This window comes from Pelodiscus sinensis, chromosome 1, assembly GCF_049634645.1.
Source record: "Pelodiscus sinensis isolate JC-2024 chromosome 1, ASM4963464v1, whole genome shotgun sequence".
Lineage (NCBI taxonomy): Eukaryota > Metazoa > Chordata > Testudines > Trionychidae > Pelodiscus > Pelodiscus sinensis.
Window position 1 is genome coordinate 87,516,501 of NC_134711.1, and position 26,585 is coordinate 87,543,085.

General features: G+C 44.3%; 2 protein-coding genes across 6 annotated transcripts in view; one reads left to right on the forward strand and one right to left on the reverse strand.

The window, feature by feature from the left end:
* Nucleotides 1-4,474, reverse strand: part of GUCY2C (guanylate cyclase 2C) — a 112,286-nt gene extending 107,812 nt beyond the window's left edge. The window contains exon 1 of the mRNA XM_075935275.1: nt 4,135-4,474. Coding sequence (XP_075791390.1) covers nt 4,135-4,173 — 39 coding nt within the window. The 5' untranslated portion in view covers nt 4,174-4,474. The remainder of the gene's footprint in view (nt 1-4,134) is intronic.
* A 193-nt stretch (nt 4,475-4,667) lies between these two features.
* Nucleotides 4,668-26,585, forward strand: part of IFT56 (intraflagellar transport 56) — an 87,130-nt gene continuing 65,212 nt past the window's right edge. For 2 of the 5 annotated variants that reach the window (XM_006127812.4, XM_025187094.2), the window contains exons 1-5: nt 4,668-4,800; nt 4,938-5,075; nt 5,580-5,672; nt 10,727-10,841; nt 19,512-19,561. In XM_006127812.4, coding sequence (XP_006127874.2) covers nt 4,798-4,800; nt 4,938-5,075; nt 5,580-5,672; nt 10,727-10,841; nt 19,512-19,561 — 399 coding nt within the window. In that variant the 5' untranslated portion in view covers nt 4,668-4,797. Of the gene's footprint in view, nt 4,801-4,937; nt 5,076-5,579; nt 5,673-10,726; nt 10,842-19,511; nt 19,562-26,585 lie in introns of those variants that run through there. The other 3 variants (XR_003090266.2, XM_006127813.4, XM_075935305.1) reach the window with 2 other exon arrangements.

Consider the following 26,585-nt stretch of genomic DNA (forward strand, 5'->3'; position numbering starts at 1 on the left):
TCCGTCTCCTCTTTTCTAAGCTGAACAGTCCCAGTCTCTGTAGCCTTTCTTCATATGGGACCTGTTCTCAACCTCTGATCATGTTAGTTGCCCTCCCCTCTCCCAGCCTTTCTCTTCCCCTCTCCCACCTCCTTTTCCCAGTCTCCCCCAGTTTTGTTCAATAAAGACAGAGTCAATGTTGGAAGAAACGTTATCTTTATTTTGTACATCAGGAAGGGGGGCTAGGGAAGGGTAAGTGGAAGGAGGTGAGGGAGGAATGGGGTACGAGCCCCCGATGGGGAGGACTGGGCTGGCTCTGCGGGCTTCTGGGGGTGGAACCTCTCCTGCAGCCCCCCAATTGCCCCCTCTCCCCAGATGGCAGCCTGCGGCAAGTGCAGCCAGTCTGATGGCCGAGTGGTGTGATGTGCCCAGTGTGGGCACTCCGGGCACTCCAAGCCAGGACTGGTTTTCAAGCAGGGCACCCCTGAGAACTGTCTGTCCGGGGTGGGGGTCGGGTCCCTTTAAGCGCAGCCCTCGGCTAGCCTGAGACAGCATCTCCACGCTCTAAGTCCTCCTCTGATGCCCTGCCGGCACTGCTTCCGGCCATCCTTAAGCCCTGTTCAGGGTCCACTCAATGTGGACATGCTAGTTCGAATTAGCAAAACGCTAATTCGAACTAGTTTTTAGTTCTAGACGCGTTTGTTCGAATTAGCTTAGTTCGAATTAACTAATTCGAACTAAGTTAGTTCGAATTAGCGCTGTAGTGTAGACGTACCCTAAGAGTCTAAACTTGTACCCTCTTTCGAGAGAGGGATGCAAATGAAGACATTCGAAATTGCAAATGAAGCCGGTATTTAAATATCCTCATTTTATGAAGAATAAGGGTTATTGCAAGGGAAGGGTGTTCTCTCGAAATAGCTGCATCTACACCGCGTTTTGTATTTTGAACTAGTGCTATTTCGAAAAAGAGCCATAACGCGATTATGCAAATGAAGCTCAGGATATATAAATCCCAGCTTCATTTGCAATTTTGAATGTCTTCATTTGCATCCCTCTCTCGAAAGAGGATACAAGTGTAGACATACCCTAAGGTGCTGCAAGACCATTCATTGTTTTTACATTTTTTTTCAGTTAGGGTATGTCTACACTGCATTCCTCTTTCGAGAGATGAATGCAAATGCAACTGAGCGAAATTGCAAATGAAGCATGGATTTGAATTTCCTGCACTTCATTTGCATAATCACGCCCGGGCGCTATTTCGAAATACCCTATTTCGAAAAAAGAAAGGCTGTCCAGACGAGGTTATTTCAAAAGAAAACCCTTCTTTTGAAATTACCCTTACTCCTTATAAAATGAGGTTTAAGGGTAATTTCGAAAGAAGGGTTTTCTTTTGAAATAACCGCATCTAGACAGCCTTTCTTTTTTCGAAATAGGGTATTTTGAAATAGCACCCAAACGCGATTAAGCAAATGAAGCGCAGGAAATTGAAATCTGCCCTTCATTTGCAATTTCGCTCAACTGCATTTGCATTCCTCTCTCGAAAGAGGGATGCAGTGTAGGCATACCTTTACAGACTAACACGCTATCCCTCTGAGTCTTTGAGTTGGTGACAAACACAAGGTGAAAAAGAACTTTTATCTGTTTTTACAGCATGGATCCTAAACATTCCCCAGAAAAACTATATAAGCCTTACTGAATGCTTTTTATTCTCCTTTCCAGTGTCAGTAAATATTGTATTAGTCATGCTCTCCTTGCAAATACTATTTCTAGTTGACTCAGATTTGTTTAGCATCTTAAAGCTGAGCTATGTGTGGATAATATGCATTCCGGTGTGTTACTAGCTTGAGTTGTTAGAAAGGATGATGATACATGTACTCCAAGGGTAGTGTTAATTTTCTTTATTTGATTTCATATTAAATATTGTAATCATTGCTCCTTGTTAATTATCCCTTGGTTTAATATATTTACTTCCACACATAGTTTATGTCTTGACTACATGCCTCTGCCAACGGTGGCATGTAAATTAGACATACCAACATAGTCAATGAAGCGGGGATTTAAATATCCCCTGCTTCATTAGAATAAAAATGGCCACCACATTGCAATAATTTACAACCTATCTAGGAAAATGATCTCTCTCTCTCTCACAGACCTTGGGAGGCAAGCCAGTCCTCGCTTAAAGACAGCCTCTCAATCTGATGCAAATACTCAACAACAACTACACACCACATCACAGAAACACTAACTCAGGAATCAATCCCTGCAACAAGTCCCATTCCCAACTCCGCCTGCATATCTACTCAAGCGACACCATCATAGGTCCTAACCACATAAAACCATACCATCAGGGGCTCATTCACCTGCACATCTTACTAATGTGATATACGCCATTTTGTGCTGGCAATGCCCGTCAACCATGCACATTGATCAAACTGGACAGTCTCTACAAAAAAGAATAAATAGACACAAACCAGACATCAAGAATGGTAACACACAAAAACGAAGAGGGAAATATTTCAGTCTCCCTGGACACTCAGTAATAGATTTAAAAGTGTCCATTCTTTAAAAAAAAAAAAAAAAAGTTAAAAACAAACTTCAGAGAGAAACTACGGAGCTGCAATTCATTTGCAAACTTGACACTATTACAGTAGTCTGGGTTTTGAATAGGGACTGAGAATGATTGGCTCACTACAAAAGCAATTTTCTCTCTCTTGCTATTTGTACCTCCTCATCAATTGTTGGGAGTGAGCCACATCCACCTTGATTGAATTGTCTTTATTTATTTATTTTAGCACAGGTCCTCCACTTAATAACTTTTCATGTACTAGTATATTTATGCCTGCCAATGGATAGTCAGTGCAGATGGGGCTGGGAGAGGCAGACCTCCTCACCCTGGGAGCAGTGGGAAGGGAGGCGGCTGCAGCCTGAGCCACAAGCCTCCCCAGCCCTGAGAGCAGCAGGGAGGGAGACGGCCACATGGCTCCAGCCTCCCCAGCCCCAGAGCAGTGGGAAGGAAGGCATTTGTGTGGCACAAGCCTCCCCACCCCCAGGAGCAGCAGGGAGGGAGCAGGCCACATGGCTCCAGCCTCCTCAGCCCCTGGAACAGCAGGAAGGGAGGAGGCTGCACAACCCAAGCCTCCCCACCCCTGGGAGCAGCGGGAAGAAAGACAGCCATGGCCTGAGCCAGCCCAAGACTCCCCGCCCTCAGAAGCAGCAGGTAAGGAGGCGGCTGTGCAGCCTGAACGGGCCCAAGTTCCCCACCCCGGGGAGCAGCAGGAAGGGAGGTAGTGGCATGACCCAAGCCTCCCCAGATTATGGGGAGGGCGGGCACTGGGGATGGATTGTGGGCGGGGCCAGGCTGGCAGTTGGGGAAAGCAGAGTCTTCTGCCCCCTAAGCCACCAGCACCAGATGTCCATGTGCCTGTCTCTATAATGTTCACTCCCTGCATCTGATAAAGTGGGTTTTTGCACACAATTGTGCCCAAATAAATCTGTTGGTCTTTAAGGTGCCACAGATCTCCTTGTTGTTTTTGCAGATAGAGACTAACACAGCTACCCCTCTTATACTTGTCACAATGCTGAAAACTGTGTAAACAGGCCAGGAGTCACTGTTTATACAACAAAGCCATGCAAAAGGCACCCCAGGCTAGAGTTCCAAGACAGCATGTCTACTAGGGATGTTAAAAGTCATTTAATAAGGTAACAGTTACACGGTTACATTCACTGTGGGCTCTGCGGTATGAAGCTTAAATAAGCTTCATACTACAGAGCCCACAGAAAAGCCCCCTCAGGAGATAGTTAACACATATTTGAAGGGCCCATTCAAGGTGTAGTGGCCCTTTTACACTTCACTTATACGTTTCAAATAAACCATTAATCCAGTGTCTCTATTTGATCCGTGATTTTTAATTTCCAACGAAGTTAAGAATGTAAGATCCAAGAGTTGTTGGTGCAGGCTTTCTTTGAGGATGAGGACAATCTATATAACCCACTAACAACCACTCGACCCCACAATTGCTCTCCTCCGTTCTCCTCCCTATGACTGGAGAAGAGTTAATGAGCCAACGCGGAGGGTGGGGGGCAGAATTCATATAGTGTCTGAAAAGGTCTCTGCACACGGATGGCATTGAAGAATGCAGCGATCACATCACATACCACATGCTGATACACGTCATGGCAGCGCCACTGCATCATCTGCTCCCTGCGATGAAAATCAGTTGCCCCTTTTGTTCTCACGTTCGCGATTCAATGTTCTGTCCTACGCGCTGCCAAAGGCTCTTGTCCATGTTTGCGCCTGACAAACCGCTGGTGTCGTACCGTGTGTGCGCTGCGCGATCCCTCTGTTGCCAACCCCAGGCCCTGAACAACCATGAATCGGGCCCCCAAAACTGTTCTCTTCGCTTCCTTGATTTTTGAGCCTTTCCCGCGTACTTGGAGCCTGGTTTCTCAAGCTTGTCTCCATGCCCCTGAAGGCCGCCGGGTTTTGTGTTATACACGGAAACTCGCAGTCTTAAGCGACCGCTTGTGCACGCCAACTAGTGTGGCACTGCGGCGATAAAATCACACCCCGCTCCGTGGGTTGCTATGGCGATAAGCGCCAGGAGCGCCGGAAATGATCCCTTTTAAATTCCTTCCGCCTCCCCAGAGACTCGAGCGATTCCCCATCCGCCCGAGCCCCGGGGTCGGAACCGGAACTATGAGCGAGAAAGCAAGTTCCAGCCGAGTCCTATTCTGTGTAGCACTCAGTCCTCTTTCCTCTTGCCCCCCCCGTGGTTACCACGGTAACGGAGTCGTTGGAGAAGCGAGGAGAGGGGCAAGATGGTGAGGGACGGGGCGGGGAGGGCGGCGCCGCCCCAGCCGGGTTGGAGCTTGCGGAGGGAGGATACACAGGAGCAGGGACGTCTGACCCCCAATCCCAGCGCTGACCCCGTCTGCTCTCTTCTTTCTCCCCTGTCCAGATGCTCTCCCGGGCCAAGCCGGCCGTGGGGGGCGCCCCGCCGCAGGGCGACAAGCGGAAGAAGAAAGGCAAGAAAGTCCCGCAGCTGGAGGAACTGTTGGCCCAGAGGGACTTCACCGGCGCCATCGCCCTGCTGGAGGTAACCGAGCGCTGCCCCGGGCTCACGGCAGGGGCCAGCTTAGGGGGTTCTGCGCTAACGAGGTGCGAGTGGGAGGGGCCTCAGGTAATCGCGTGCGATCCGCCCCTCTCCCCCATCAGTGCAGGATCAGTGCAGAACGCAGCCCCCGGCGCCTTGACCAGTCCCTCCTTTCAGTGGCTGGGGTGAGGAGGTGCCTTCTGGCAGACGGCTCCCAGTTCCAGCAGAGCTCCCAGTTTGGAAAAAGGTCCAGCAATTCCAACTAATTTGGCTTTTCTCTTCTTTCTCGCACCCTTGTTATGCCGCCCTGTACCAACCTGAATAATCACTGGCCCTCCGTGTGATAGAAACTGCTTCTCCTTGAAAATGTGACATTGACAGTGCCTAACTTCAGGGTCCAGGTTGTCAAGCCAGCACAAATCATCCAAATATTAATTTTATAAATGGATTTGTTTCACATGAGTTACTGGCAGGTGGTGTCATTTTTGCATCTCTTTTTCTTTGAAGTTTAAACGTCATGTTGGGGAACAAGATGAGGACACTGACCTCTGGATTGGATATTGTGCCTTTCACCTGGGGGACTACAAGAGAGCATTGGAGGTGAGATGAAAAAATCCTGCATCCTGCTGGAGAGAATCAGTATGCTATCCTAAAGTGGTGGCAGCAGGCATGAGAGATGTTTTTTGTGCTGTGGAAGAAATGGGCTGGACCATTTATGTATAAAGCAAACTATACAGAATTGTATTAGAAAAGTATGAGTTTCCACACTGAAACAGTCTATTGGTTAGGTATCATAGTTAATCTTTGCTCAAAAGTCTAAGTTGTCCTTTTCTTAATTTCATTACAACTGTTCTTCTATTCTTTCACCTTTTTGGTATGTACACTTTGAGAAAATAATATGTAGAAAGCTTTTGTTATAATCTCCTTATGGATTGAGTTAAAACCTCGTTGCAATTGATGGGTGCAAATATACTCTTCAGTTAACATAATGGTAAGGCTATATTAATCACAGCTGCCCATCTAAAAGCAAAGGGTTATGTGAACCTACCAAAGAGGCTTGGACTGTATGGGCGTGGCTTTTTTGTGTGTGTGGGCTAGAGATGTCAATGTGTAGTCGACTAGACAATTAACTGATAAGCCTAGGCTTATTGGTTAATCTTGTCAACTTCACTCATTTTGCCCCTCTCCCCTCTTCCCCCCCCCCTATCAGAGGCAGCAAGGGGGGAGCAGGAGCTAGTGCTAGGGGGAACTGGCTTAAAAGCTGGTTCTCTCCAGCACTGGCTCCACAGTACCACCTGCTTCACTAAAGAAGTGAATTCATAGAAGTAGGGATCACAAGGGAAAAAACAATTTCTCCATAGCTTTTAGAGTTTTATACTGTGGACTATGATGACTTTTTCCCTTATAAAATTAGGTGGCAACTTTTGTTCACACATACAGGTTTAAACTGATTTTCAGATTTGGGATGGAGATGAAATTTCCCTTCTCAACCATCCTGGAATATGTCTGCAAGATTCTTGAGGATGTTTCATCTTACCCTTATTTTGGACAAAATTAGGAGCAGAAGGGAAAATATCTTGCTTGATTTTTTATATTCCCTACAGTTGTAAGGGGTGCTTAGAACAGGTGGACCTCTACATTTTCTATCACCTTAAATTAAGTGGGTTAACTACAGGGAGAAATGGGCAATAATTTTTGCAGTGGGGCACTCTAAGCATTTTGGTAAGTGGTCAGCTGCTGCACTTTTCAGTTATATTGCTGGAAGGGATGTGGGACAGAGTTTGGGTGCAAAGGGGGGTTCTGAGCTGGGATAGGAGTATAAGAGAGGGTACAGGGTCTGGGTGGAAGTTTGGATGCAGGAGATGGTTCTGACCTGGGGCAGGGAGTTGGAGTGTGGAAGGAGATGCAAGGTGTGGGCTCTGGCCCTGGCTGGGAGGCACTTACCATAGGTGACTCCTGGCCACCATCATAGTGAGGCAGGTGGGCAGGCAATCTTCATTGCATGGTGGCCCTACACTGCTCAAAGCTGTGCACCTCTTGAAGGTGGGGTTTATTGTGTCTCCATCCACTGTTCATACCTGCAAGTACCCCCCCTGCAGCTCACATTGGCTGGTTTCCAGCCAATTAGAGCTTTGAGAATGGTGCTGGGGATGGGAGCAGCATTGCAGAGACCTACTGCCTCCTCTCCAAAGGGGCATGCAGAGACATGATTGCCAGCAGCCTCTGGCCATGGCGAATCTAGGAATGGCATGGCAGGAGTTGTGGCAGACAGGCAGACTGACTGCCTAAGCACAATGCTGGGTGGTGAGACATTTTTCTCCAGCTTCACCCTTGAAAAAAATGTTTAGTGGCCCAGATTCAGCCCATGAGCCATGTTTTGCCAACCAACTGGCTAAAAGGTATGAATTGGCATTGAAACTTTTTTTTAGTTGCTGGTAATATTTACTTATGAGATGAAGAGACAGTCCATAGAAAAAACGTTTATCCTGTTTATCTATTACTAGAAGGAAAGCTGGGATGGATTTCAAATTTTGAACACTGTCTTGCATGCAAGAGTAAAAGAGAAACTGACACATTATCCAGTTTGTCTAGATCTGTTTCATTTCCAGGTGGCATTGTTGAATTCAGTCTTTTAAAAAGTTCACATATTTGTATTCATCTCTTCTGCTGTTTGCTGATAAAGGCATTAGGAGCTGGTCTCTGTGGCTTCGTCTATACTGCGAGTTTTTGCGGCAGAAAATATGCTAATGAGGGACTCTTAGCATGAATCACGACATCCTTAGCATATTTTCTATCATTTCTTTTTGCGTAAGGGGTTTTTGCGTAAAAAGAAACAGTGTAGCCACTTCCGATTTGCTCAGCCCCCTGTTTTGCACAAGATCCTTGTCTGTCCTGGAGAGGCATAAGGATCGTGCACAAAATAGGGTTTTTGCACAAAACGGAAGCAGCTACACTGCTTCTTTTTGTGCAAAAACCCCTTGCGCAAAACGAAATGGCAGAAAATATGTTACTTATGTCACAACTTCATTAGCATATTTTCTGCCGCAAAAACTCGCAGTGTAGACAAAGTCTGTGTGTACACACATAAATATACGCGAAGACCAGTTTTTAAGTTGAAATTGAAAGTGGCGTGGCATCTTTTTTTATGCACATGTAAAGAAGTCAGGTTTTTTTACTGAGTATCTCTCCATCTACATAGGCATATAGTTTCTGGATGTAATTAAAGAATTTTTCAGTGGAGGCAACTTATGTCATTTAGCCTACTCAATTCTAACATTTAAGATATTGAAAAACTCTGTATCTAATTTGGTCCAGAATGGTCATGTCTGAACTAGGGATGTTAACAGGTAACCAGTTAAATGGTTACCTTGTAAGCATCAGCCTTAACAGGTGATGCTTACTGGGTAATGGTTAACCGACACCTGGAAGCAGTCCTGCCAGGCACCCTGCACAGGCTGCTGGGTTCCAGCCTGCGTGGGCTGGGGGCTGACTGGCAGGGGGCAGGGGCAGCCGTTGCACCCTTCGCAGGAGTCCGGAAGCCATGGTGCCAGCCCCCTTGGAGTGGCTGAGAGCAGCCAAGCTGGAGCAGCCCCTGCCTGTGGCAGGGCCACTCTAGCCCAACTCTAATGGGCAAGGGGACCACTCTAGGCCCAGTGGTACAGCCTCCCACCTTCCTCTCTTTTTAATCCTTTAAATGGTTAAACATAATATTAGCACTTCATTTAACTGTTTAAGCAATTAAACAGGGTTTTACATCCCTAGTCTGAATAATAATAGCTAAAATCTGCTCAGGGGTCTGTGTGAAATGAGTAGATGTGTCTCAGTCAGTTCCTAGTGAGCCATATATCCACGTTACAGTTGGTACCCCAACAGTTGAATAGTTTGTGGAGACTAATGCTCCCTTCTTCCCTAAAAATGGTCCCTTTACATGAGGGGTTGAGGCAAATCAGTGAAAAATGATGTGTGTGGGACATCTATACCCTTTATGGCCTGGTCTTTGTCTCTTCTATGATTTTTATTATCACAGCTGTCTTTCACAAAGCATAAAGTTGCTTGTTGCGCGCGCACACACTCTCTCTCTCTCTCTCTCTCTCTCTCTCTCTTCCCTACACAGAGCCCCACCCCACCCTTCGAAACCCTGACTCCTGTACCCTCTAACCCTCAGCCTTGAGGCCTTCCTTAAGGACCCAAACAATGCTGGGTAAATATGCTAGTAGAATATATTACATAACCCTGCAATTAACTTTTATATTGATAGATTTTCCATACTCTTGACTTGTTCTATAGTGTGAAAAGGGAACACACATTTGATGTCAAAATCTAATATGAAACAAAGGTAATAGAGTTTTAAGACCAGAAGGGACTACTAGATAATCTAATCTGACCTCTTGTGTGTCCCAGGCCAGCAATACCACCTAGCACCCTCACATCAAACCACTGAAATTAAAACAAAGTATTACTGCATATAAGAGACCTAACTATTACGTGGCACAGACAGAGAATAAGAGGGATTACACTCTGTATTAGTAGCAGAGAAATGAGTGAGATCTCTCCTGCCTGGTAAGTGACCTTTGTGTTTTGCTGCAGAAAAACTCCCAAGACTCCTGCCAATCTGACCTGGGGAAAAATCTCTTCCCAAACCTGCACGTGATCATTTAGACCAATGGGCAACCAAAAATAGGGAGTTGTTCACATGAGTGTACCTTCTTCACCTCATTCAGTCTCGGCAAGCCGTGGCCCACTGGGGTTCTACCTGCGGCCCTGTTGTCCCACTGTCTTTCTCTTTCCTGCACACTCCTTTTGTGCACTGGATACTGAAGCCTTGTACTTCCGAGACCTCCCCACTCCCTCCCAGCACTTTCAGAGTGCATGAATTTGCCTGATTTGCACTCCATCTCTGCTCCTCCCCTTTCCTCCCAGAGTTTGAACAGCCACAAACAGCTAATCTGGTTTGAAATTCTAGATGCAAATCTAGAATGGTCTGTAGCACCTCTTTCCTTTCCTGCATTTATACTTTCAAATCCCTGTCCCAATGTTATTTCATACAGCTCACTTACCTTTTTGTATTTTGGAAAAAATTGGCTGCTCTATATAAACAGATAGCACTCTGTCCAGTATCAGAAAGGGAGAGTAATATTGTCTACCTTTGGGATTCCCAAACTCTGATATGTGTACCCCTGACAGGATAGGAAGTACACAGAAAAAATTGTGTAATGGTCAATTTTATTTATTAATTATTTATTGAATTTTCATAATGGGTTGTTCAATGTTTTAAAACTCTGTGGGAGTTTATGTAACATCTGTTAGTTAGTCCTCACTTCTAATCACCATACAGCATGGGTTCTGTTTCCCAGCAATTGTCCAGTCTAACTGAGCTCAGTACTTACTGAGAGGGGCTTTTTCAGTTGTATATGTCGTACTATATGTGTATGTAGCCATCTGTCCATATTTCATTGTTAAAGACAAGTTGTGTTAAGAAGAACACACAAAGTATCAGTACTGAGAAGGGATGGGGTATGCGGGAAGCTGGTAGATCAGAAATTTCCAGGGTTTCTTCATAGCATACTCCCTTTCAGGTCTACATAATACTTGTTTTACTGTCAAATGTCTAGTTTAGCAAAGAGAAAGTGTTTTTAAAAACTTCTGTCTTTCAGGAATATGAGGGTCTGAGCAAGCAATCGGGTTGTAACCCGGATGTCTGGGTGAATCTAGCATGCACATACTTCCTCTTGGGGATGTATACACAAGCTGAACAGGCAGGATTGAAAGGTGAGGTGCATCACATTGATTGACTGTAGTAAAAGTTGGTGATTTAAAAGCCTTTACAGCGTGTTCTACAGAAAGTATTTTATGATTTGGAAAGTAAGATCTGAAACAAAAATGCAAGAGGCTGATTTATCCTAAATCTTGGCAGGTAGTTAGATGATCTTCGTGTTCCTTGTAACTCAGTGATTCTGTTACTCTAAGCTGTTTTTATTTAACATGAGGATTGTAAAGTCTCTTGCTATGTAAGAAAGTCTTGGGCAGGTGGAACATCTGGAATTGAAATAATCTAGTAGGAATACTTTTTTCCTGATTGTGTGATAACATGGATAATGGAGTGGAGAGCGTGCTTATAAAATTAGCAGAAGACACTACAGTGACAAGATTAGAATACAAAATAACATGATAACTTGGAGAATTGGTCTGAAATCATCAAGATGAAATTCAGTGAAGACAAGCACAAAGTACTACACTTAACAAGGAAAAATCAAGTGCATAAATATAAAAATTGGAATAAAAAGCTATTTAGTAGTATCACAGGAAAGGATCTAGGAATTATGGGGGATCACAAATTGAACATAAGCCATTAATATGGTACAGTTGCAAAAAAAGGCAAATATAATTCTTGGGTGTGTTAACAGGAATACTATATGTAGGCACAGGAGGTAATTGTCCTTTTCTACTTGGCATTGGTGAAATTTTATCTTGAGTATTATTTCCAGTTTTTGTATGCTATGCTGTATGAAGGGTATGTCCTTGCTCAGCACCTTGCTGAAGGACTTGGATGTTGCAAGAAAAGGTTCTAAAGTTTCCACAGCACTGACTAAAAGAGGATGGAACAGCACCCAATTCCAGGTAGAGTAACTACCTGTTTTGCCTTCCTAAAATTCTCACTGCAGTTTCACTTTGAGAAGTTACCCATCACTTTCCCTCTGCCTCAGTGTAATATTTGAATAAAATCAAATTCCATTTAAAATTAATAGTGGTAGTGGAGTGCCTAGTGGACTTCATGGAGTTTCTGACTCTTCTCCCTTTTCCGGGTAAAAGCCTTGTTTAGGGTTGGGTGTTTTGTCTTTTGGCTTGTTGCTTAAGTTGGTATGTTTGTTTTGGGGAAAAGGGATTGATTGGAGAGGGCAGGGCTACGTCAAGACTGCAAGCCTCTTTCGAAAGAGGCTTTTTCGAAAGATACTTTCGAAAAAGCCTCTTTCGAAAAAGAGCGTTTAGACTGCAAGCAGTACTTTCGAAAAAGCAAGCCGCTTTTTCGAAAGAAAGCACCCAGGCAGTCTGGATGCTCTCTTTTGAAAAAGCCCTGTTTGCATTCAAGAACGCCTTTTTTCAAAAGAGCACTTTCGAAAAAAGGCGTTCTTCCTCGTGAAATGAGGTTTTCCGCCATCGAAAGAAAAGCCATGTTCTTTCGATTTAATTTCGAAAGAACGCGGCTGTAGTCTAGACTCAGGTGAAGTTTTTTCGAAAAAAGTGATACAATCAAAAAAAGAACGCATGTGAAATTGACAAATCAAATTTTAGAACAGAGTGGGGGTGAGGGGGAAAGGTAAGTTTCTGTGAGGTAATGACATAGGGGTGATAATCGGGGAAGCTATCTTTGTAACGGGTGAGATAATTAGAGTCTTTGTTTAAACCCATACATAAAGTGTCAAATTTAAGCATGAATGACAGTTCTGAAGCTTCTCGTTGAAGTCTGGAGTTAAAGTCTCTTTGAAGCAATATGCATGTTTTAAGGTCATTAAGGGAATGATCAGTCTGGCTGAAATGGCAGGCAACAGCTTTCTCTCTGTGAGAGAGTCTTATGTCTGTTTTGTGTGCATTGATTCTTTGGCGAAGTGTCTGAGACGTTTGTCCAATGTACATAGCAAATGGACACTTTAGGCACATGATGGCATAAATTAGATTTCTGGATGAACAGGAATATGTGTTCTTGATCTTGTAACTGGCATGGTTAGGACCTTGGAGTCATGCTGAGACCCTAGATCTCGTTGCCATCTGGGGAGAAGCATCAATGTAGGAAGCTCTTGTGACTGGTCACTGGAAGTAAAGATGATTTTTTTGGACATTGCTAAGTACAGTAGATGACTGCAAAGGGGCAAAATAACCTAGATATCTATTAGTACAGAATTAAGAGCAAACAGCTCAGAAGAATGTACATTAAACTAAGGATATCAGGAAAAGATCTGGGAATGGAAATGGAATCTATCAATCTTTTGAGAAGATGGACTAGATTTTGATCAATTACAGCTTTACTGAACACCCATGCAATAAGCCCATGTGGACAAGAAACAAGAGTTATTAGAAGAGTCATTAGAAGATAAACATCAGGAAGCCAGTGAAAATCTGTCCCCAAAAGCCAGGATCTCTTTGGGACTCAGGACCCTGATGCTGGAAATGAACTGAACTCTCAGTAAGAAACCCAATTTGGATCTGAGACCCTGTTGGGGAAATCTTATCATGTTATGTTATTAATTATGCTAAAATACTTTGTTAGCTATACTGTATTTCATTTTAACAAGGGCTAAGCCAACTTGATGTTAATTTGAACATTTGTACTGCATAGTTTTGAAGGCCTTTGGAGAGAAGGAAAACTGCTTTCTGAGCTCTTCTGGACAGGAGTGATTGGAGCTAGTGTTGTGCAGCAAGAGAAGTGTTGTGCAGCAAGATGGAATCCAGTGAGTCTCTGACCCACTCCTTCTACTGCACTCACCCATTTTCAACTGTTCTGTGAAGAAATCTATATTAATCCTCTTATCTTTTCTCTTCTTCAGTTTGGACATTCTAACACCCCCCCATATGTTAGGCCTATGCACCCCCTGCCTACTGTTATGGAAGACCCCAAACCTTCTAGGCTTAAACCCACTCTGATCCATGACTTACTAATCCTTTCTGGTTGATGCTTATTCTGTTTGGAGGAAAGTGTGTGGTTTGTAAATTTCTCTCAAGGACTTGGTGGTCAAGGAATGCATGGCTGAAACTGCACTTGTTTGAACAATCAACATGCGCCACCAAGGACCTGGAAGAGACTATTACCTCCAAAGAACAAGGAGAGTACTTTTTCAGTGAGTACTCCTTGTAATAGACATCACACCACAGGTTGATCAGGGATAGGAAAACAAGGGGGGAAAACATTGTTAAAACTGGTGCTAGCTACGTCAACTCCAACCATCTTGGCACCAAGTACAGTTGCACTGATCAGTAACTGGCACTGATATTAGGTTGGCCTGAACTCTAGCAGCCCTGGCACAGACAACTGCATTTTTAGGACCAGCACCGGTGTCCCAACTTATGGGTGAGGCTAAAAGGCAAAGCTAAAAAGAGCCTCATCATGGCTCCAAACACTGGGAAATACCATATTAGACGGAGGAAAAGAAACAGCCTTTCTCCAAAAATATGGAATCTTAAGTCAGTGGCTCTCAACCTTTCCCGATTAATGTAGCCCTTTCAGGAGTTTGTCTTGTGTACTTCCAACTTTCACCTCACTTGAAAAGTACTTTCTTACAAAATCAGACATAAAAATACAAGTGCTTCACAACACACTATTGTTGAAAAATTGTTTACTTTCTCATTTTTGTCGCAGAATGCAAATATTGTTCTTACTATACACTGAAATGTATTTAGAGCAGCATAAACAAGTATTTAGTATGAAATTTTAGTGTGTACTGACTTTACTAGTAGTTTTTATGTAGCCCATTGTAAAACTAGGCAAATATCTAAATGAGTTAGTGTACATCCTGGAAGACCTCTGCATTCAGAACCACTGATCTAAGTCATTTGCTGAGGTAGGAATGATACTCCTACCTCAGCAAATCAGCACTAACAAAGATTCTGGTGCAAACTACTTTGCTAATTTATGGGGCTGAGGTACACTCTTAGGGTGCATCTACACAGCACTCTTAGCTTGAAATAAGTTACTCAATTTGTGCTATGCAAATTGTGTAGCTTACTTTGATGCTATTTTGAAATAACTCACTATTCCAAAATTCCCCTTACACCTGGTGCAATGAGGGTTACCAGGATGTTGGAATAAGCCGCCCGTTATTTGAAATTATTTCAAAATAACAGACTTACTCAAAAGATGCGGAATAGCTATTTTGCGATATGGGAAGTATCCTGAAATAGCTCCTCAGTGTAGACACAGCTTAAGATAGGCACCTTCCATTGTGTAGCTCTTAAGATGGGGAACTGTACCTTATGGCATTCCTAATCTTTGTAGATTAGGACGGTGCTGCAGTGAAATTTAGGAACTGCATAGAGGAGATATCTTGTATGAACTTCCCTCTGTTTCATGATTTGAACATTAACAACTCCTTGTATGCAATCTTTTTCTCAATACTTTCTATTCTTCCTCCCAACTGCTGTCACATACCTCTTTCCACAGAGAAGAGTGATTTGTTGCAATAACTGGACCTACATATGTACTCTAATTGTGGGTGTATTTACATTGCACACATAGGTCGAAATAAGCTATGCAATTTGAGCTATGCAAATTGTGTATCTTATTTTGATTTAATTTTGAAATAGTTTATTTCTAAATAAAGTGCTCTTCCAACAAATCCTTTAACCCTCATGAAACGAGGATTATAGGGATGCTGGAATAGCATGTTATTTAAAAATCTATTTTGAAATAACAGGCTTGTTTAAAGACTCGGAATAGCTATTTTGGGATAGCTGATATTTCCAGTATCCTGAAATTGCGCCGCTATCTAGATGTAGCCTGTGAACTCAATTGTAAAAAGAGGATATTAGTTAATAAGATCTCACAATAACCATCTTATCGCAACAAATGTCAATGAGAAAAAAGGGCAATTGACTTAACTTAAGGTCTGTGTTAAGCTCACGCTTGGTAAACAAGAAGAATGTGGATCCAGAAACCAATCAAAATTGGCGTTCTGGATATTGTGCCTGATTGGTGGGCAAAATAATGAGGGAATGGGATGATCTCTGCATCACTCAGATGTAGGGGATTTAAAAAATAAACTTTAGGAGAAAAATTGGTTCCTGGAGCAAGCTTTACTATCCTGGCCAACACCCAGACATGGACGACACATCTCTTGGTTCCCTATGTCTACATCATCCTGATCCTGAAAGAAGTCTTGGAAAGATCAGACCAGAAAGAGAGATAGAAATGACATCTCTCCTGCTATCAGGTTTGGCTGAAGCCTGTCCACCACATGCAAGAAGAGACTTTGTGTCTCTCCTGCACCACTCCGATGTATCCTTTTTCCTTTCCTACCTTATTTCTTTTCTGTTCTATACCCCTTTTTCCTTCTATGTAATACGAGGCTTGGTTACCCACCCAAGACTGCATATTTTGCAACACTAAGCCTGTGACCAGAAAGAAGCAACTAAAAACAAAGCCTAATGCTGGTCAGAGTGGCCAAGATTGTGCTGGGCCAGTGTTCCTCCAGCATCGAGGTTGCAAGTAAAAGTCACTACCACAGACGAAAACTGTGTTTTCCATGTACACACATAGGGTATGTCTACACTACAAAGTTAATTCGAACTAACAGCCGTTAGTTTGAATTAACTTTCATAGGCGCTACACATACAAACCGCTAGTTCAAACTTAATTCTAACTAGTGGAGCGCTGAATTCGAACTAGGTAAACCTCATTCTATGAGGACTAACGCCTAGTTTGAATTAAGTAGTTCGAATTAAGGGCTGTGTAGCAACTTAATTCGAGTTAGTGGGTGGCTAGCCTTTCCCAGCTTGCCCTGGTGGCCACTCTGGGCACAACCAGGGAAACTCTTCTGCCCCCCTCCCGGCCCCGGAGCCCTTAAAGGGGCACGGTCTGGCTACGGTGCCCGTGCTAGGTGCAAGCCTGCCAGCACTCAGCCAGCTGACCCTGCACCTGGCATGGCATGAGCTAGCCACCCGCTGCCACCCAGCCCTCTGCCTCTTCCCGGGACCAGGCTGGCGGCTCCCAGGAGCCTGCCCGGGGCCGCAAGAAGTGGGCGCCCGCCTGGTCTAGTAAGGAGATCGAGGACCTCATCCAGATTTGGGGGAAGGCCTCCAATGTCCACGACCTCTGCACTAGGCTCAGGAAAGTGGCCGTCTAGGGCAGGATAGCTGCCAGCCTGGCCATCAAAGGCCACATGCAAACCCAAGAGCAGGTTTGCATGAAAATCAAGGTGGTCCAGTGAGACCCCCCGACCCTGAGCTTAGAACATAAGAATGGCCGTACTGGGTGAGACCAAAGGTCCATCTAGCCCAGTAGCCTGTCTGCTGACAGCGGCCAACACTAGGTACCCTGGAGGGGATGGACCGAAGACAATGACCAAGCCATTTGTCTCGTGCCATCCATCTCCAGCCTCCCACAAACAGAGGCCAGGGACGCCATTCCTACCCCCTGGCTAATAGCACTCCATGGACCCAACCTCCATGACTTTATCTAACTTCTCTTTAAACTCTGTTATAGTTCTAGCCTTCACAGCCTCCTGTGGCAAGGAGTTCCACAGGTTGACTACGTGCTGTGTGAAGAAGAACTTTCGCTTATTAGTTTTAAACCTGCTGTCCATTAATTTCATTTGCTGTCCTCTAGTCCTTCTATTATAGGAACTAATGAAGAACTTTTCTTTATGCACCCTCTCCACAAGACTCATGATTTTACAGACCTCTATCATATCCCCCCTCAGTCTCCTCTTTTCTAAGCTGAAAAGTCCCTGTCTCTTTAGCCTCTCTTCATATGGGACCTGTTCCAAACCCCTAACCATTGTAGTTGCCCTTTTCTGAACCCTTTCCAAGGCCAAAACATCTCTTTTGAGGTGAGGGGACCACATCTGTACCCAGCACTGAAGATATGGCATACCATAGTTTTATACTTCCCCTCCTCCTTCTTCCCCTGGCTTCCCCCTTCCAGCTCCCTCCTCCCAGGTTTCCCCCTCCCCTCTCCCACCCTTTCTCTTCCCCTCTCCCACCTCCTTTTCCCAGTCTCCCCAGAGGTTTATTCCCCCACCCCAATTTTGTTAAATAAAGAGAGTTTCTATTTTTGAACACAGCTGTCCTTTATTTTGTACATCAGGAAGGGGGGCTAGGGAGGGGCAAGTGGAAGGAGGTGAGGGAGGAATGGGGTACGAGCCCCTGATGGGGAGGACTGGGGTGGCTCTGCGGGCTCTTTGGGGTGGAAGCTCTCCTGCAGGGTCTCCTGGATCCTGACAGTCCTCCGATTGATCCCTCCCCTACTCCGGATAGCAGCCTGCGGCAAGTGCAGCTGGGTTGATGGCCGAGTGCTGTGATGTGCCGAGTGTGGGCAGTCAGGGCACTCCAAGACAGGACTGCTCTGCTGTCCCTCATCGAGGTAGACAAGCAAGCGGGGAACCCTGAGAACTGTCTGTCCGGGGTGGGGGTCGGGTCCCTTTAAGCACAGCCCTCAGCTAGCCTGAGGCAGCAGCTCCACGCTCTAAGTCCTAATCTGATGCCCTGCCAGAACCTGTTCTAGCCAGCCTTAACTTCGGTTCAGGGTCCACTCAATGTGGACATGCTAGTTCAAATTAGCAAAACGCTAATTCGAATTAGTTTTTAGGTCTAGATGAACTAGTTCGAATTAGCTTAGTTCGAATTAACTAATTTGAATTAAGTTAGTTCGAATTAGTGCTGTAGTGTAGATATACCCATAGAGACACACACCTCAACTAACTTGTAGGCTCTTAGAATGGTAGGACTAGAAGGGATCTTGAGAAGTTTTCTAGTCTAGTTGCCTGCACTTAACATAGTACTAAGTATCGAGTGCAGGAGATTCTTCAATTTCCCCAAAAGGACAATAAATATTTTTAATACCACTTAGGAGACTGGAATTCCAGGGGTAAGGGTGTGGTTCCATCTAAAAATTCTCTCTAGCTGCAGGGAAAGTGAACAAGGGCCATTATTAAAAATAAAGCGTTATTTAATACTTTACATTTCAAATGCTTTAACTGTTTTTTCCCTTTTCTATGTCTTTAACAAAAGGTTAAAAATTATTTTAATGGTACTAAGCAGGCCAAAGTCTTTGCATACCAAACCATGAAATTTATTTAAAACTCTTTAATATTAGACAGGTTACAACAAATTTGAGTCTCTGGGACCCATTTATTCCATATTCATTAATACAATAATTAGAACTGATTTGTGTTAGCAGGCATAAAAGATGGTATTATTGAAGGATGCTGATATTGTTTGGATTCTCAGCTTTGCTGGGCCTTGCCTCATAATTCCAGGAATCTTGCTATGTAATTTTAAAGGTCTTGCCACATAATTTACAGCAATTGTAACATATGGTACTTGGAGCCTTGATTAAGGGTTGGTTGCCTATATTTCTTTTCAGATACATTGTTTTCAGTGTGCTTTGTATAGCATGTTTCATATAAACTCTAGCAAATATACAAAATGTTTTAGAGAGAAGTAATAAAGCCATGAAAATAAGGAAGACAAGAGGTAAAAGCATGGGAGAACATGTGTGTTCAGCAGCGAATTAAAAAGAGCTGTAGAGCTGATGAAGTTGGGAAATACAGAAAGACTCTTAAACAGTGCCAAGATTGTGAGAAGTTCCAAGAAGTTCAGCTATAGACTATGTGGTGTTGGTGACGTGTGTTTAGGCAAGATAGTAGAATGTCTGAGGGATGTTACAAACAATGAGGGGCATCTTGTGTTGGTACTGGGGCTCTGTAATTTACTTTTGGATTTTTCTTTCAGCACCTAAAAGTCGACTCCAGAATCGTCTGCTCTTTCATCTAGCACATAAGGTATGTATGTCTCTTTGCTCACTCATCATGTGTCTTTCTGAATGTTGATCAGTAATTGGTGCTAGACTGACAACCTTCCAGAATGAGTCTATATTGTAGATACATCATGAGCAGAACAGATTTTCCCAACCACCAACACAACTGCTTTAATCTGATTTAGAGTAATTCTCTGTGTGTGTCAGGATGGATAAAAATCAATTATTTTAAACGATCAGTGTTTGTATTTAAATCAGATTTTTTTAAATTTTTTAACTCACCAATAAAATACTAAATTTCTAATTTAAAAATAGCAGTTACATTTAAATCTTATCACAAACATGCTACTCCTACACTTACAATCTTAAAAAAAAAAGGAATGAATGGCTCTAGTCTGTCCAGCCTAACAACGAGCACTTGCTTCTTGAAAGTTCTGGGTCTTCAATTTCTGTTTCTCAGCAGACTAACGTGAAAAGACAGACAGTCTGGACAGGATTGTTTTCATTTTGTGCTTATGTGGTAGTGGGCCAAGCCCAAGCACAGCAGAATTAGTTAAGATATATTGTCTAAAGACAGTGAGACTGGCTATGTCTATACTGCAGGCTTTTTCAGGAGAAGCATTTCCAGACGAGATCTTCCGAAAAATCTTCTTCTGAAAGAGATCGTCCACACTGCCAAAGTGCATTGAAAAAGTGATTGCTTTTTCGAAAGACATCATCCACATTCATTGAATGTTATCTCGCATTTAATTTGTGATTACTATGAACGGAGTGGCCACCAGGGCACCTGTGCTTTTTCCTGGAGGCCTCTTCTTTCGAAAAAAAACCCCCACTTTTCCCCATCCACACATGCCTTTTTCCGAAAGAGCTCTTTTGGAAAAGGCGTTCTTCCTTGTAGAAAGAGGTTTACCGCTGTCAGAAAAATCCCTCTGTTATTTCATTTTTTTCTTCCGAAAGAACGCGATTGCAGTGTGGATGTAATTGACGGGGTTTTTTCGGAAAAACATCTGTTTTTCCAAAGAAACTCTGTAGTGTAGACAGCCTATATATAGGAAAGGACAGAGGCAGTGGAATGGACTGGAAAGAAAAAGGGAAGATATTATGCAGCACACTCACAGCTTCTATGTGCCTCTCAACATTTGCCATAGAAAAACTGTCATGTCTTCTGGGTGTAAAAGTGAACTTTTTATCTGGGAATATTTTGAAAAAATTTGTTCCCTGGGAAAAAAAGAAAAATATGTCAAGTGTAAGCAGTGCAAGAAGAAAATGCAGGGCCTAGCTACAAGAATGAAACATTATAAGGAAAATGATGTGGATGAAGATGTGCCTATGTCTGAAGAACAATGTGGATCAATTTTATATCATTCTTTGAGACTCTCTCTATTTCTTTTAGTATGTGTGATTTAACAAGTAAATTCCCAAGTTTTTTGCTATGTTAGATGTTGCTTGAAAAAAGGTTTAGCTTAGCTAACGCTTATGGCTTGTTTAATTAGTTAACTAGGTTTAGATTCTATTAGCCAAATATACAGCACAGAAAGCTGCAATAAGAGAATTCTCGAGATGCCAGTTGCCACAGCGTGTCATTGTCTTATTTTATACTACATAATACATGCCCCCTATTTTGAAGCATTATGGTCACAGATCATAATTGTGGTGCCATAAGTCTATTCCCTATTTTACTTCAGCATAATTCCTCTTTCCCAAAGAAACTCCATTCTATATTTGTTTTCAGTGGGGCTTACTCTAAAATTAAGTGTATTCTAAGCACAATCAGTCTTAGCATTTTTATTAACTTGGAATCAGATCTGCATCAAAATGACAATAGGAGTGGGGAAGAGGAGAGCTAGTTGTAGCAGTTTTAAGGACACCATACATTGAGGACTTACATGTTTTGTTAGTCTCTGAGGCTACGTCTAGACTGCAACCCTCTTTCGAAAAAGAGCGTCTAGACTGCAACCAGTACTTTCGAAAAAGCAAGGTGCTTTTTCGAAAGAAAGCACCCAGGCAGTCTGGATGCTCTCTTTCGAAAACGCCCTGTTTGCATTTAAGAATGCCTTTTTTCGAAAGAGCACTTTCGAAAAAAGGCGTTCTTCCTCGTGAAATTAGGTTTACCGCCGTTGAAAGAAAAGCCGTGTTCTTTTGATTTAATTTCGAAAGAACGCAGCTGTAGTCTAGATGCAAGTGAAGTTTTTTCGAAAAAAGGCTACTTTTTTAAAAAAAACCTTGAGTCTGGACACGGCCTAAGGTGCTGCAAGACTAGTTGTTGTTTTTTAAGTTTTTCCAGTTACAGACTAATGTGGCTAACCGTCTGAAGCTTTTGTGTTTCAGATTTAACAACATTTGAAAATTAAATAAAAAAAGGGGTTAAGGTCAGCTGTCAGCCGGTAACACAGGACACTGCTCCAATTGCAAATATGAAACATTTTATTAAATTACATCTTAAATGTTATATAACTGCTCTTATGTTTGTGTGATTTAGTTCTTGCCATTCCTAATGTGCTGCTACTGCATCTGAAGGCTGATACAAGTACTGAGTATTATGTACTATTTCCTAAATTAATAAAATCAAGGTATCTAAAAGTTATACAAAATATACCCTCTTAGATATTGTAAAATGCAGTACTAAGCCATAAATTAACATGTTTTAGGGATTAGTTTTGCACCATAGTTTGAAGAAATGTGAAGAAGTATCAGTGGAAAACTTGATTTAATTCAATGATTTTTGGTTATTTAAATCCTGATTTAAATCCATTGTTTAAATCACATTATTTAAATCCATTCACTTTGGTAGCTGTAAAAGAGGAGCTTACAGAAGACACCAGTGTGCTAGGAACTAGAGTGAGACCTACCAGTTCATTTCACATAGGCCTAATAGAATCTGTCTGATATTTTTTTGGCCATTGCCACCACCATATGACCTAATTAAAACGAACAATATGAAAGACTTCTACTTACACTTCCATTCTTCCAAGATCAGCTAGTTTCTCCGAGTGTGTGTGTCTTGGAACAACTTAAGAAAAAAAAAACCTGTCATTTCTGATACTAAACCTCTGAGTTATTCAGTTCCCCAAAACACAATCTTGTTTCTAGCAGGAAGATTTAATTTTCATTTAAAAAATGACTGAAGCACAAACTTCACTTTGTTACATTATGGTATGTGCAAGAATAAGTAAACAGATTTTTAGAGGACTAGGTCTGTCTTATCCTAGCCCACTAATGAGAGCTCCTTCACTTCTAGCCTGCTAATTAGATTGCTTTTATTCCATAAATAGATCTGTTTATTATTATTAACAAGGGAACTTTTATGTCCACGGCATAAGCCACTTGTGAATAAGTGGTTTTTATTTACTGGCAATTTAGAAACATGAAAAGTTAATAAGACAACCACACCAAGATGTGATTCTGTTTTCAGAATGAAACTTAATTTTATCAACAGATATCTTTCAGAATGGGCTTTTCAACTTGAGAAAGGAACAGATAAAATGCCACTTATTCTAAGCCTTTCACTTCCCAACAAATGTCTTTATTATATATATATTATTAATTGCTGTGATTTTTGTGAGATCATATAAACTAAGCACAGTCACAGAAAACTGAAGTCCTGTAAGAAGTGGTATTTGTTATGCAAGCCCTAGATCTAGTAAAATGTTTAAGCATATACCGTAAATTAGCGTATATAACCCGCATCCATGTATAACCCGCACCCTTGTACTACCCACGGTTTTTCTATCCTATGTATTTAAAAAAAAAAAAAGATTACCTGCGGACATGTATAAACCACAGAGACTTCTGCAGCAGCCCCAGGGACTTGAGTAGCAGCGCATAGAGAGCAGACACAAGGCAATAGCCATCCTGCTGTCAGCAAGCCGACCGACCTGCGGGAGGGGAGCCACGCTCGTGCCCAGGTCCGCCCCGTGCAGCCACAGCCAGGCACCACCCACCCTCCTCCAGGCGGGGGGAACAGAGAGTGCAGTGCAGACGTGCTGGAAGCTCGTCAGGCCCTCCCTGCAGTGGAGCTAACCCAGTTCTAATGGGGGGCGGGCAGAGCCGCTCAGGAGAACTGATGCTCCTGGAGTAAAAATCAATTTATATAAGATGCGGACATGTATACCCCGTAGGGGTGTGTGGGGGAGTTTGTAAAAACATGTATAACCCGTGCGTTATATGCTAATTCACGGTACTTAATTTTTAGTAAGTATATGAATAGCCACATTGACATCAGTGGGCTATCAGATTGACAAGCCAAATACAAAAGTGGGTCAGGCACATGCTTTGTAATGTGTGAAGGACACATTCCGAATATGTTTAAAGTTAAGCATATCGTTTAAGTGCTTTGCTGGATTGGGTCCTCATTAGGCATTGTGTTATTCCATGTGACTTACTTTTGTGCCATGCCCCAGCATGCAGCAAAAGAACACTGTACTTCTGTGTTTTGGGTTTTCTCTCTCACCCAAATAATGGCACTTTCTGCAAAAACTCCTGGTAACCTGGCAAATTCTAATTTCGATAGTTGTATTCTGTTTTTTTGAAGGTTTATTTGAAAACATAATTCTTCATTTCCTTAACTAAAATCTGCTTTGTAGTGTAGAGATGCAATAGGATAACCATTTATACCATTAACCGATGAGTCTGAGCTTATTGGTTATCATGAATGGTTACATGGAAGCTCCAGCCCCACTCCCAGTGAGCTGGCTGCCACCCCATACTGCTGGCTCAGTATGGGTATGTGTACACAGCAAAGTTATTTTGAAATAACAGCCGTGATTTCGAAATAACTGTACTAGTGTCTACACAAGCCAATCGCTATTTCGAAATTAATTCAAAATAGTGGAGAGCTTATTTTGAAATTGGTAAACCTCATTCCACAAGCCATAGCGCCTATTTCAAAATTGCTATTTTGAAATAAGCGCTGTGTAGATGCTTATTTCAAAATTGGGGGCCTCCAGCCCTTCCCAGCGTGCCTTGGTGGCCACTCTGGCCCCAACCAGGAAAACTCCTCTCCTCCCCCCCTCCCCAGAGCTCTTAAAGCGGTAGTGTCTGTACCAGCTCCAGGCCTGCCAGCCCAGAGTCAGTATTCGCTTCCTCTGACCCAGTTGCCCCAGCATGAGCCAGGAAGCCAGTACCAGCCAGCCCTCCACCACTCTCTGGGCCCAGTCTCCCTGCTTCCAGGAGCCTGCCAGGGGCTGGAGAAGGCGGGTGCCTTCTTCGACCAGTGTGGCAAACATGGACCTGACTGAGGTTTGGGGGGATGCCTCCAGTGTCCATGATCTCCACACTAGATGGAGGAACGCGGCCATCTATGGCAGGATGGCTGCCAGTCTGACCATCAAAGGCCACATCCGAACCCAGGAGCAGGTTTGGATGAAAATTAAGGAGCTGAGGCAGGCCTATGCCAGGGCCACAGGGGGCAGCTCCCAAACAGGGGCAGATCCAGAGAGCTGCCCCTATTTTGACACCCTGGACTGCATCCTGGGGGGTGGGACGGTCTGTGTCCCACAGGTAGTCATCGACCCTGGGGCATAGGGCCCTGACCAGGTCATGGAGGAGGAGGAGGGGGAAGGCCTGGAGTCGTAGGAGCCCGGAAGGAGTGTACCGTGCAGCCAGGATCCCAGAACCGTCCCAGCAGACCTGTTGCCGGTGTCATCCAGGGAGGCAACAGCATGTGAGTGTCATCACTATACTCTTATGGGGGGGCAGGAGAGGGAGACCAGGGACCGCGTGCATGGGCCTTGCTGACCACGGATAACACAGCAACCTGTGCACGTGCGAGCGCGTGCCGTGCCACCCCTGGGCACATGGCCCCAGCTGGCTGCCACACAGGGGCCTTGGCCTGTTAGCCACACGCATGTGTGAAGAGACACAACATGCTCCTGATCGCAGGGTGCCCTCCCTCCACGAGCCCCCTCTACGCAGAGGCAGGGGACATCTCTCCCTCCCCCCCCCACACCCACACCCTTACTATATACATCACAGAGACATGGGTGCAGTCCCGGGGCAGCTCCCACTCCCAGGGATAGCAGGACATCCCGAACATTTCCTCTGTGCAAGCACATCAACTCTGATGGTCAACCTGTCATCCTTGCCTTGCAGAGTGGGGCTGGGCTTCACCCCCTGTGTCCTCAGGGAGAACTGACGACTTCTCTTGTTTCTTCACAGCCGCTCCAGCTGCAAGTGCAGGGCGCACCACACCACCTGGGACATCCTCCCACACCTGAGGACTCCTCAGGCCCACCCGTGCAGTGGAGAGGTACCAGCAGGAGCACCTGTGGGCACTGTGAGCCCTGCACCGTACCCTCAACCACTGGGTGAAGGAATACCTGCAGCTCCAGCGGGACCAGCTTGCCCAGGGCCGTGCCATCTGCGAGCACCTGCAGACCCTTGTGCAGAGCTTGCTGCCTCCTGCCGCTCCAGCTCCTGCTGCTTCTCCAGTTACTGCTCCTCCTCCAACTCCTTCTCCCCCTCCCGCTTCTTCCTCCACACCCTCCAACCCCTTCCTACACCCTTGGGGACACCAAGGCCCCCATACCCGCGGTGCTGGGAGGCAGCTGGGAGGCAAGACCCCCAACACTGATACCTGAGCTTCTCCTCCCCCTTCCTCCCCTTGCCTCCCCTTGCCAGCTCCGTCCTTCCAGGTTTCCCCCTCCCCTCTCCCACCCTCCGTCCTCCCCTCTCCCACTTTCTTTCCCCAGTCTCACCTCACTTTCATTTCCCCCCACCCCAGTTTTGTTCAATAAAGAGATTGTTGTAATGAACATGTATCTTTTATTGTACAGCAGGAAGGGGGGTTAGGGAGGGGTAAATGGAAGGACGTGAGGGAGGAATGAGGCACAAGCCCCCAGTGGGGCACACCAGGGAGACTCTTACTGCCTGCAGAACGTGCTGCCAGGCTCCCAGCAACACGTCCAGGAGAAGTACCAGAATGCCCGGGAGCTGCTCTGGCTCCATGCTGCAGAGTGCTGTGGTGTCCTGAGTGAGGGCAACCAGAGCACACAGAGAAAAAAATGCTTTGCTGTCCCTCAGTGAGGTAAGCAAGCAAGCAGGGAACCCTG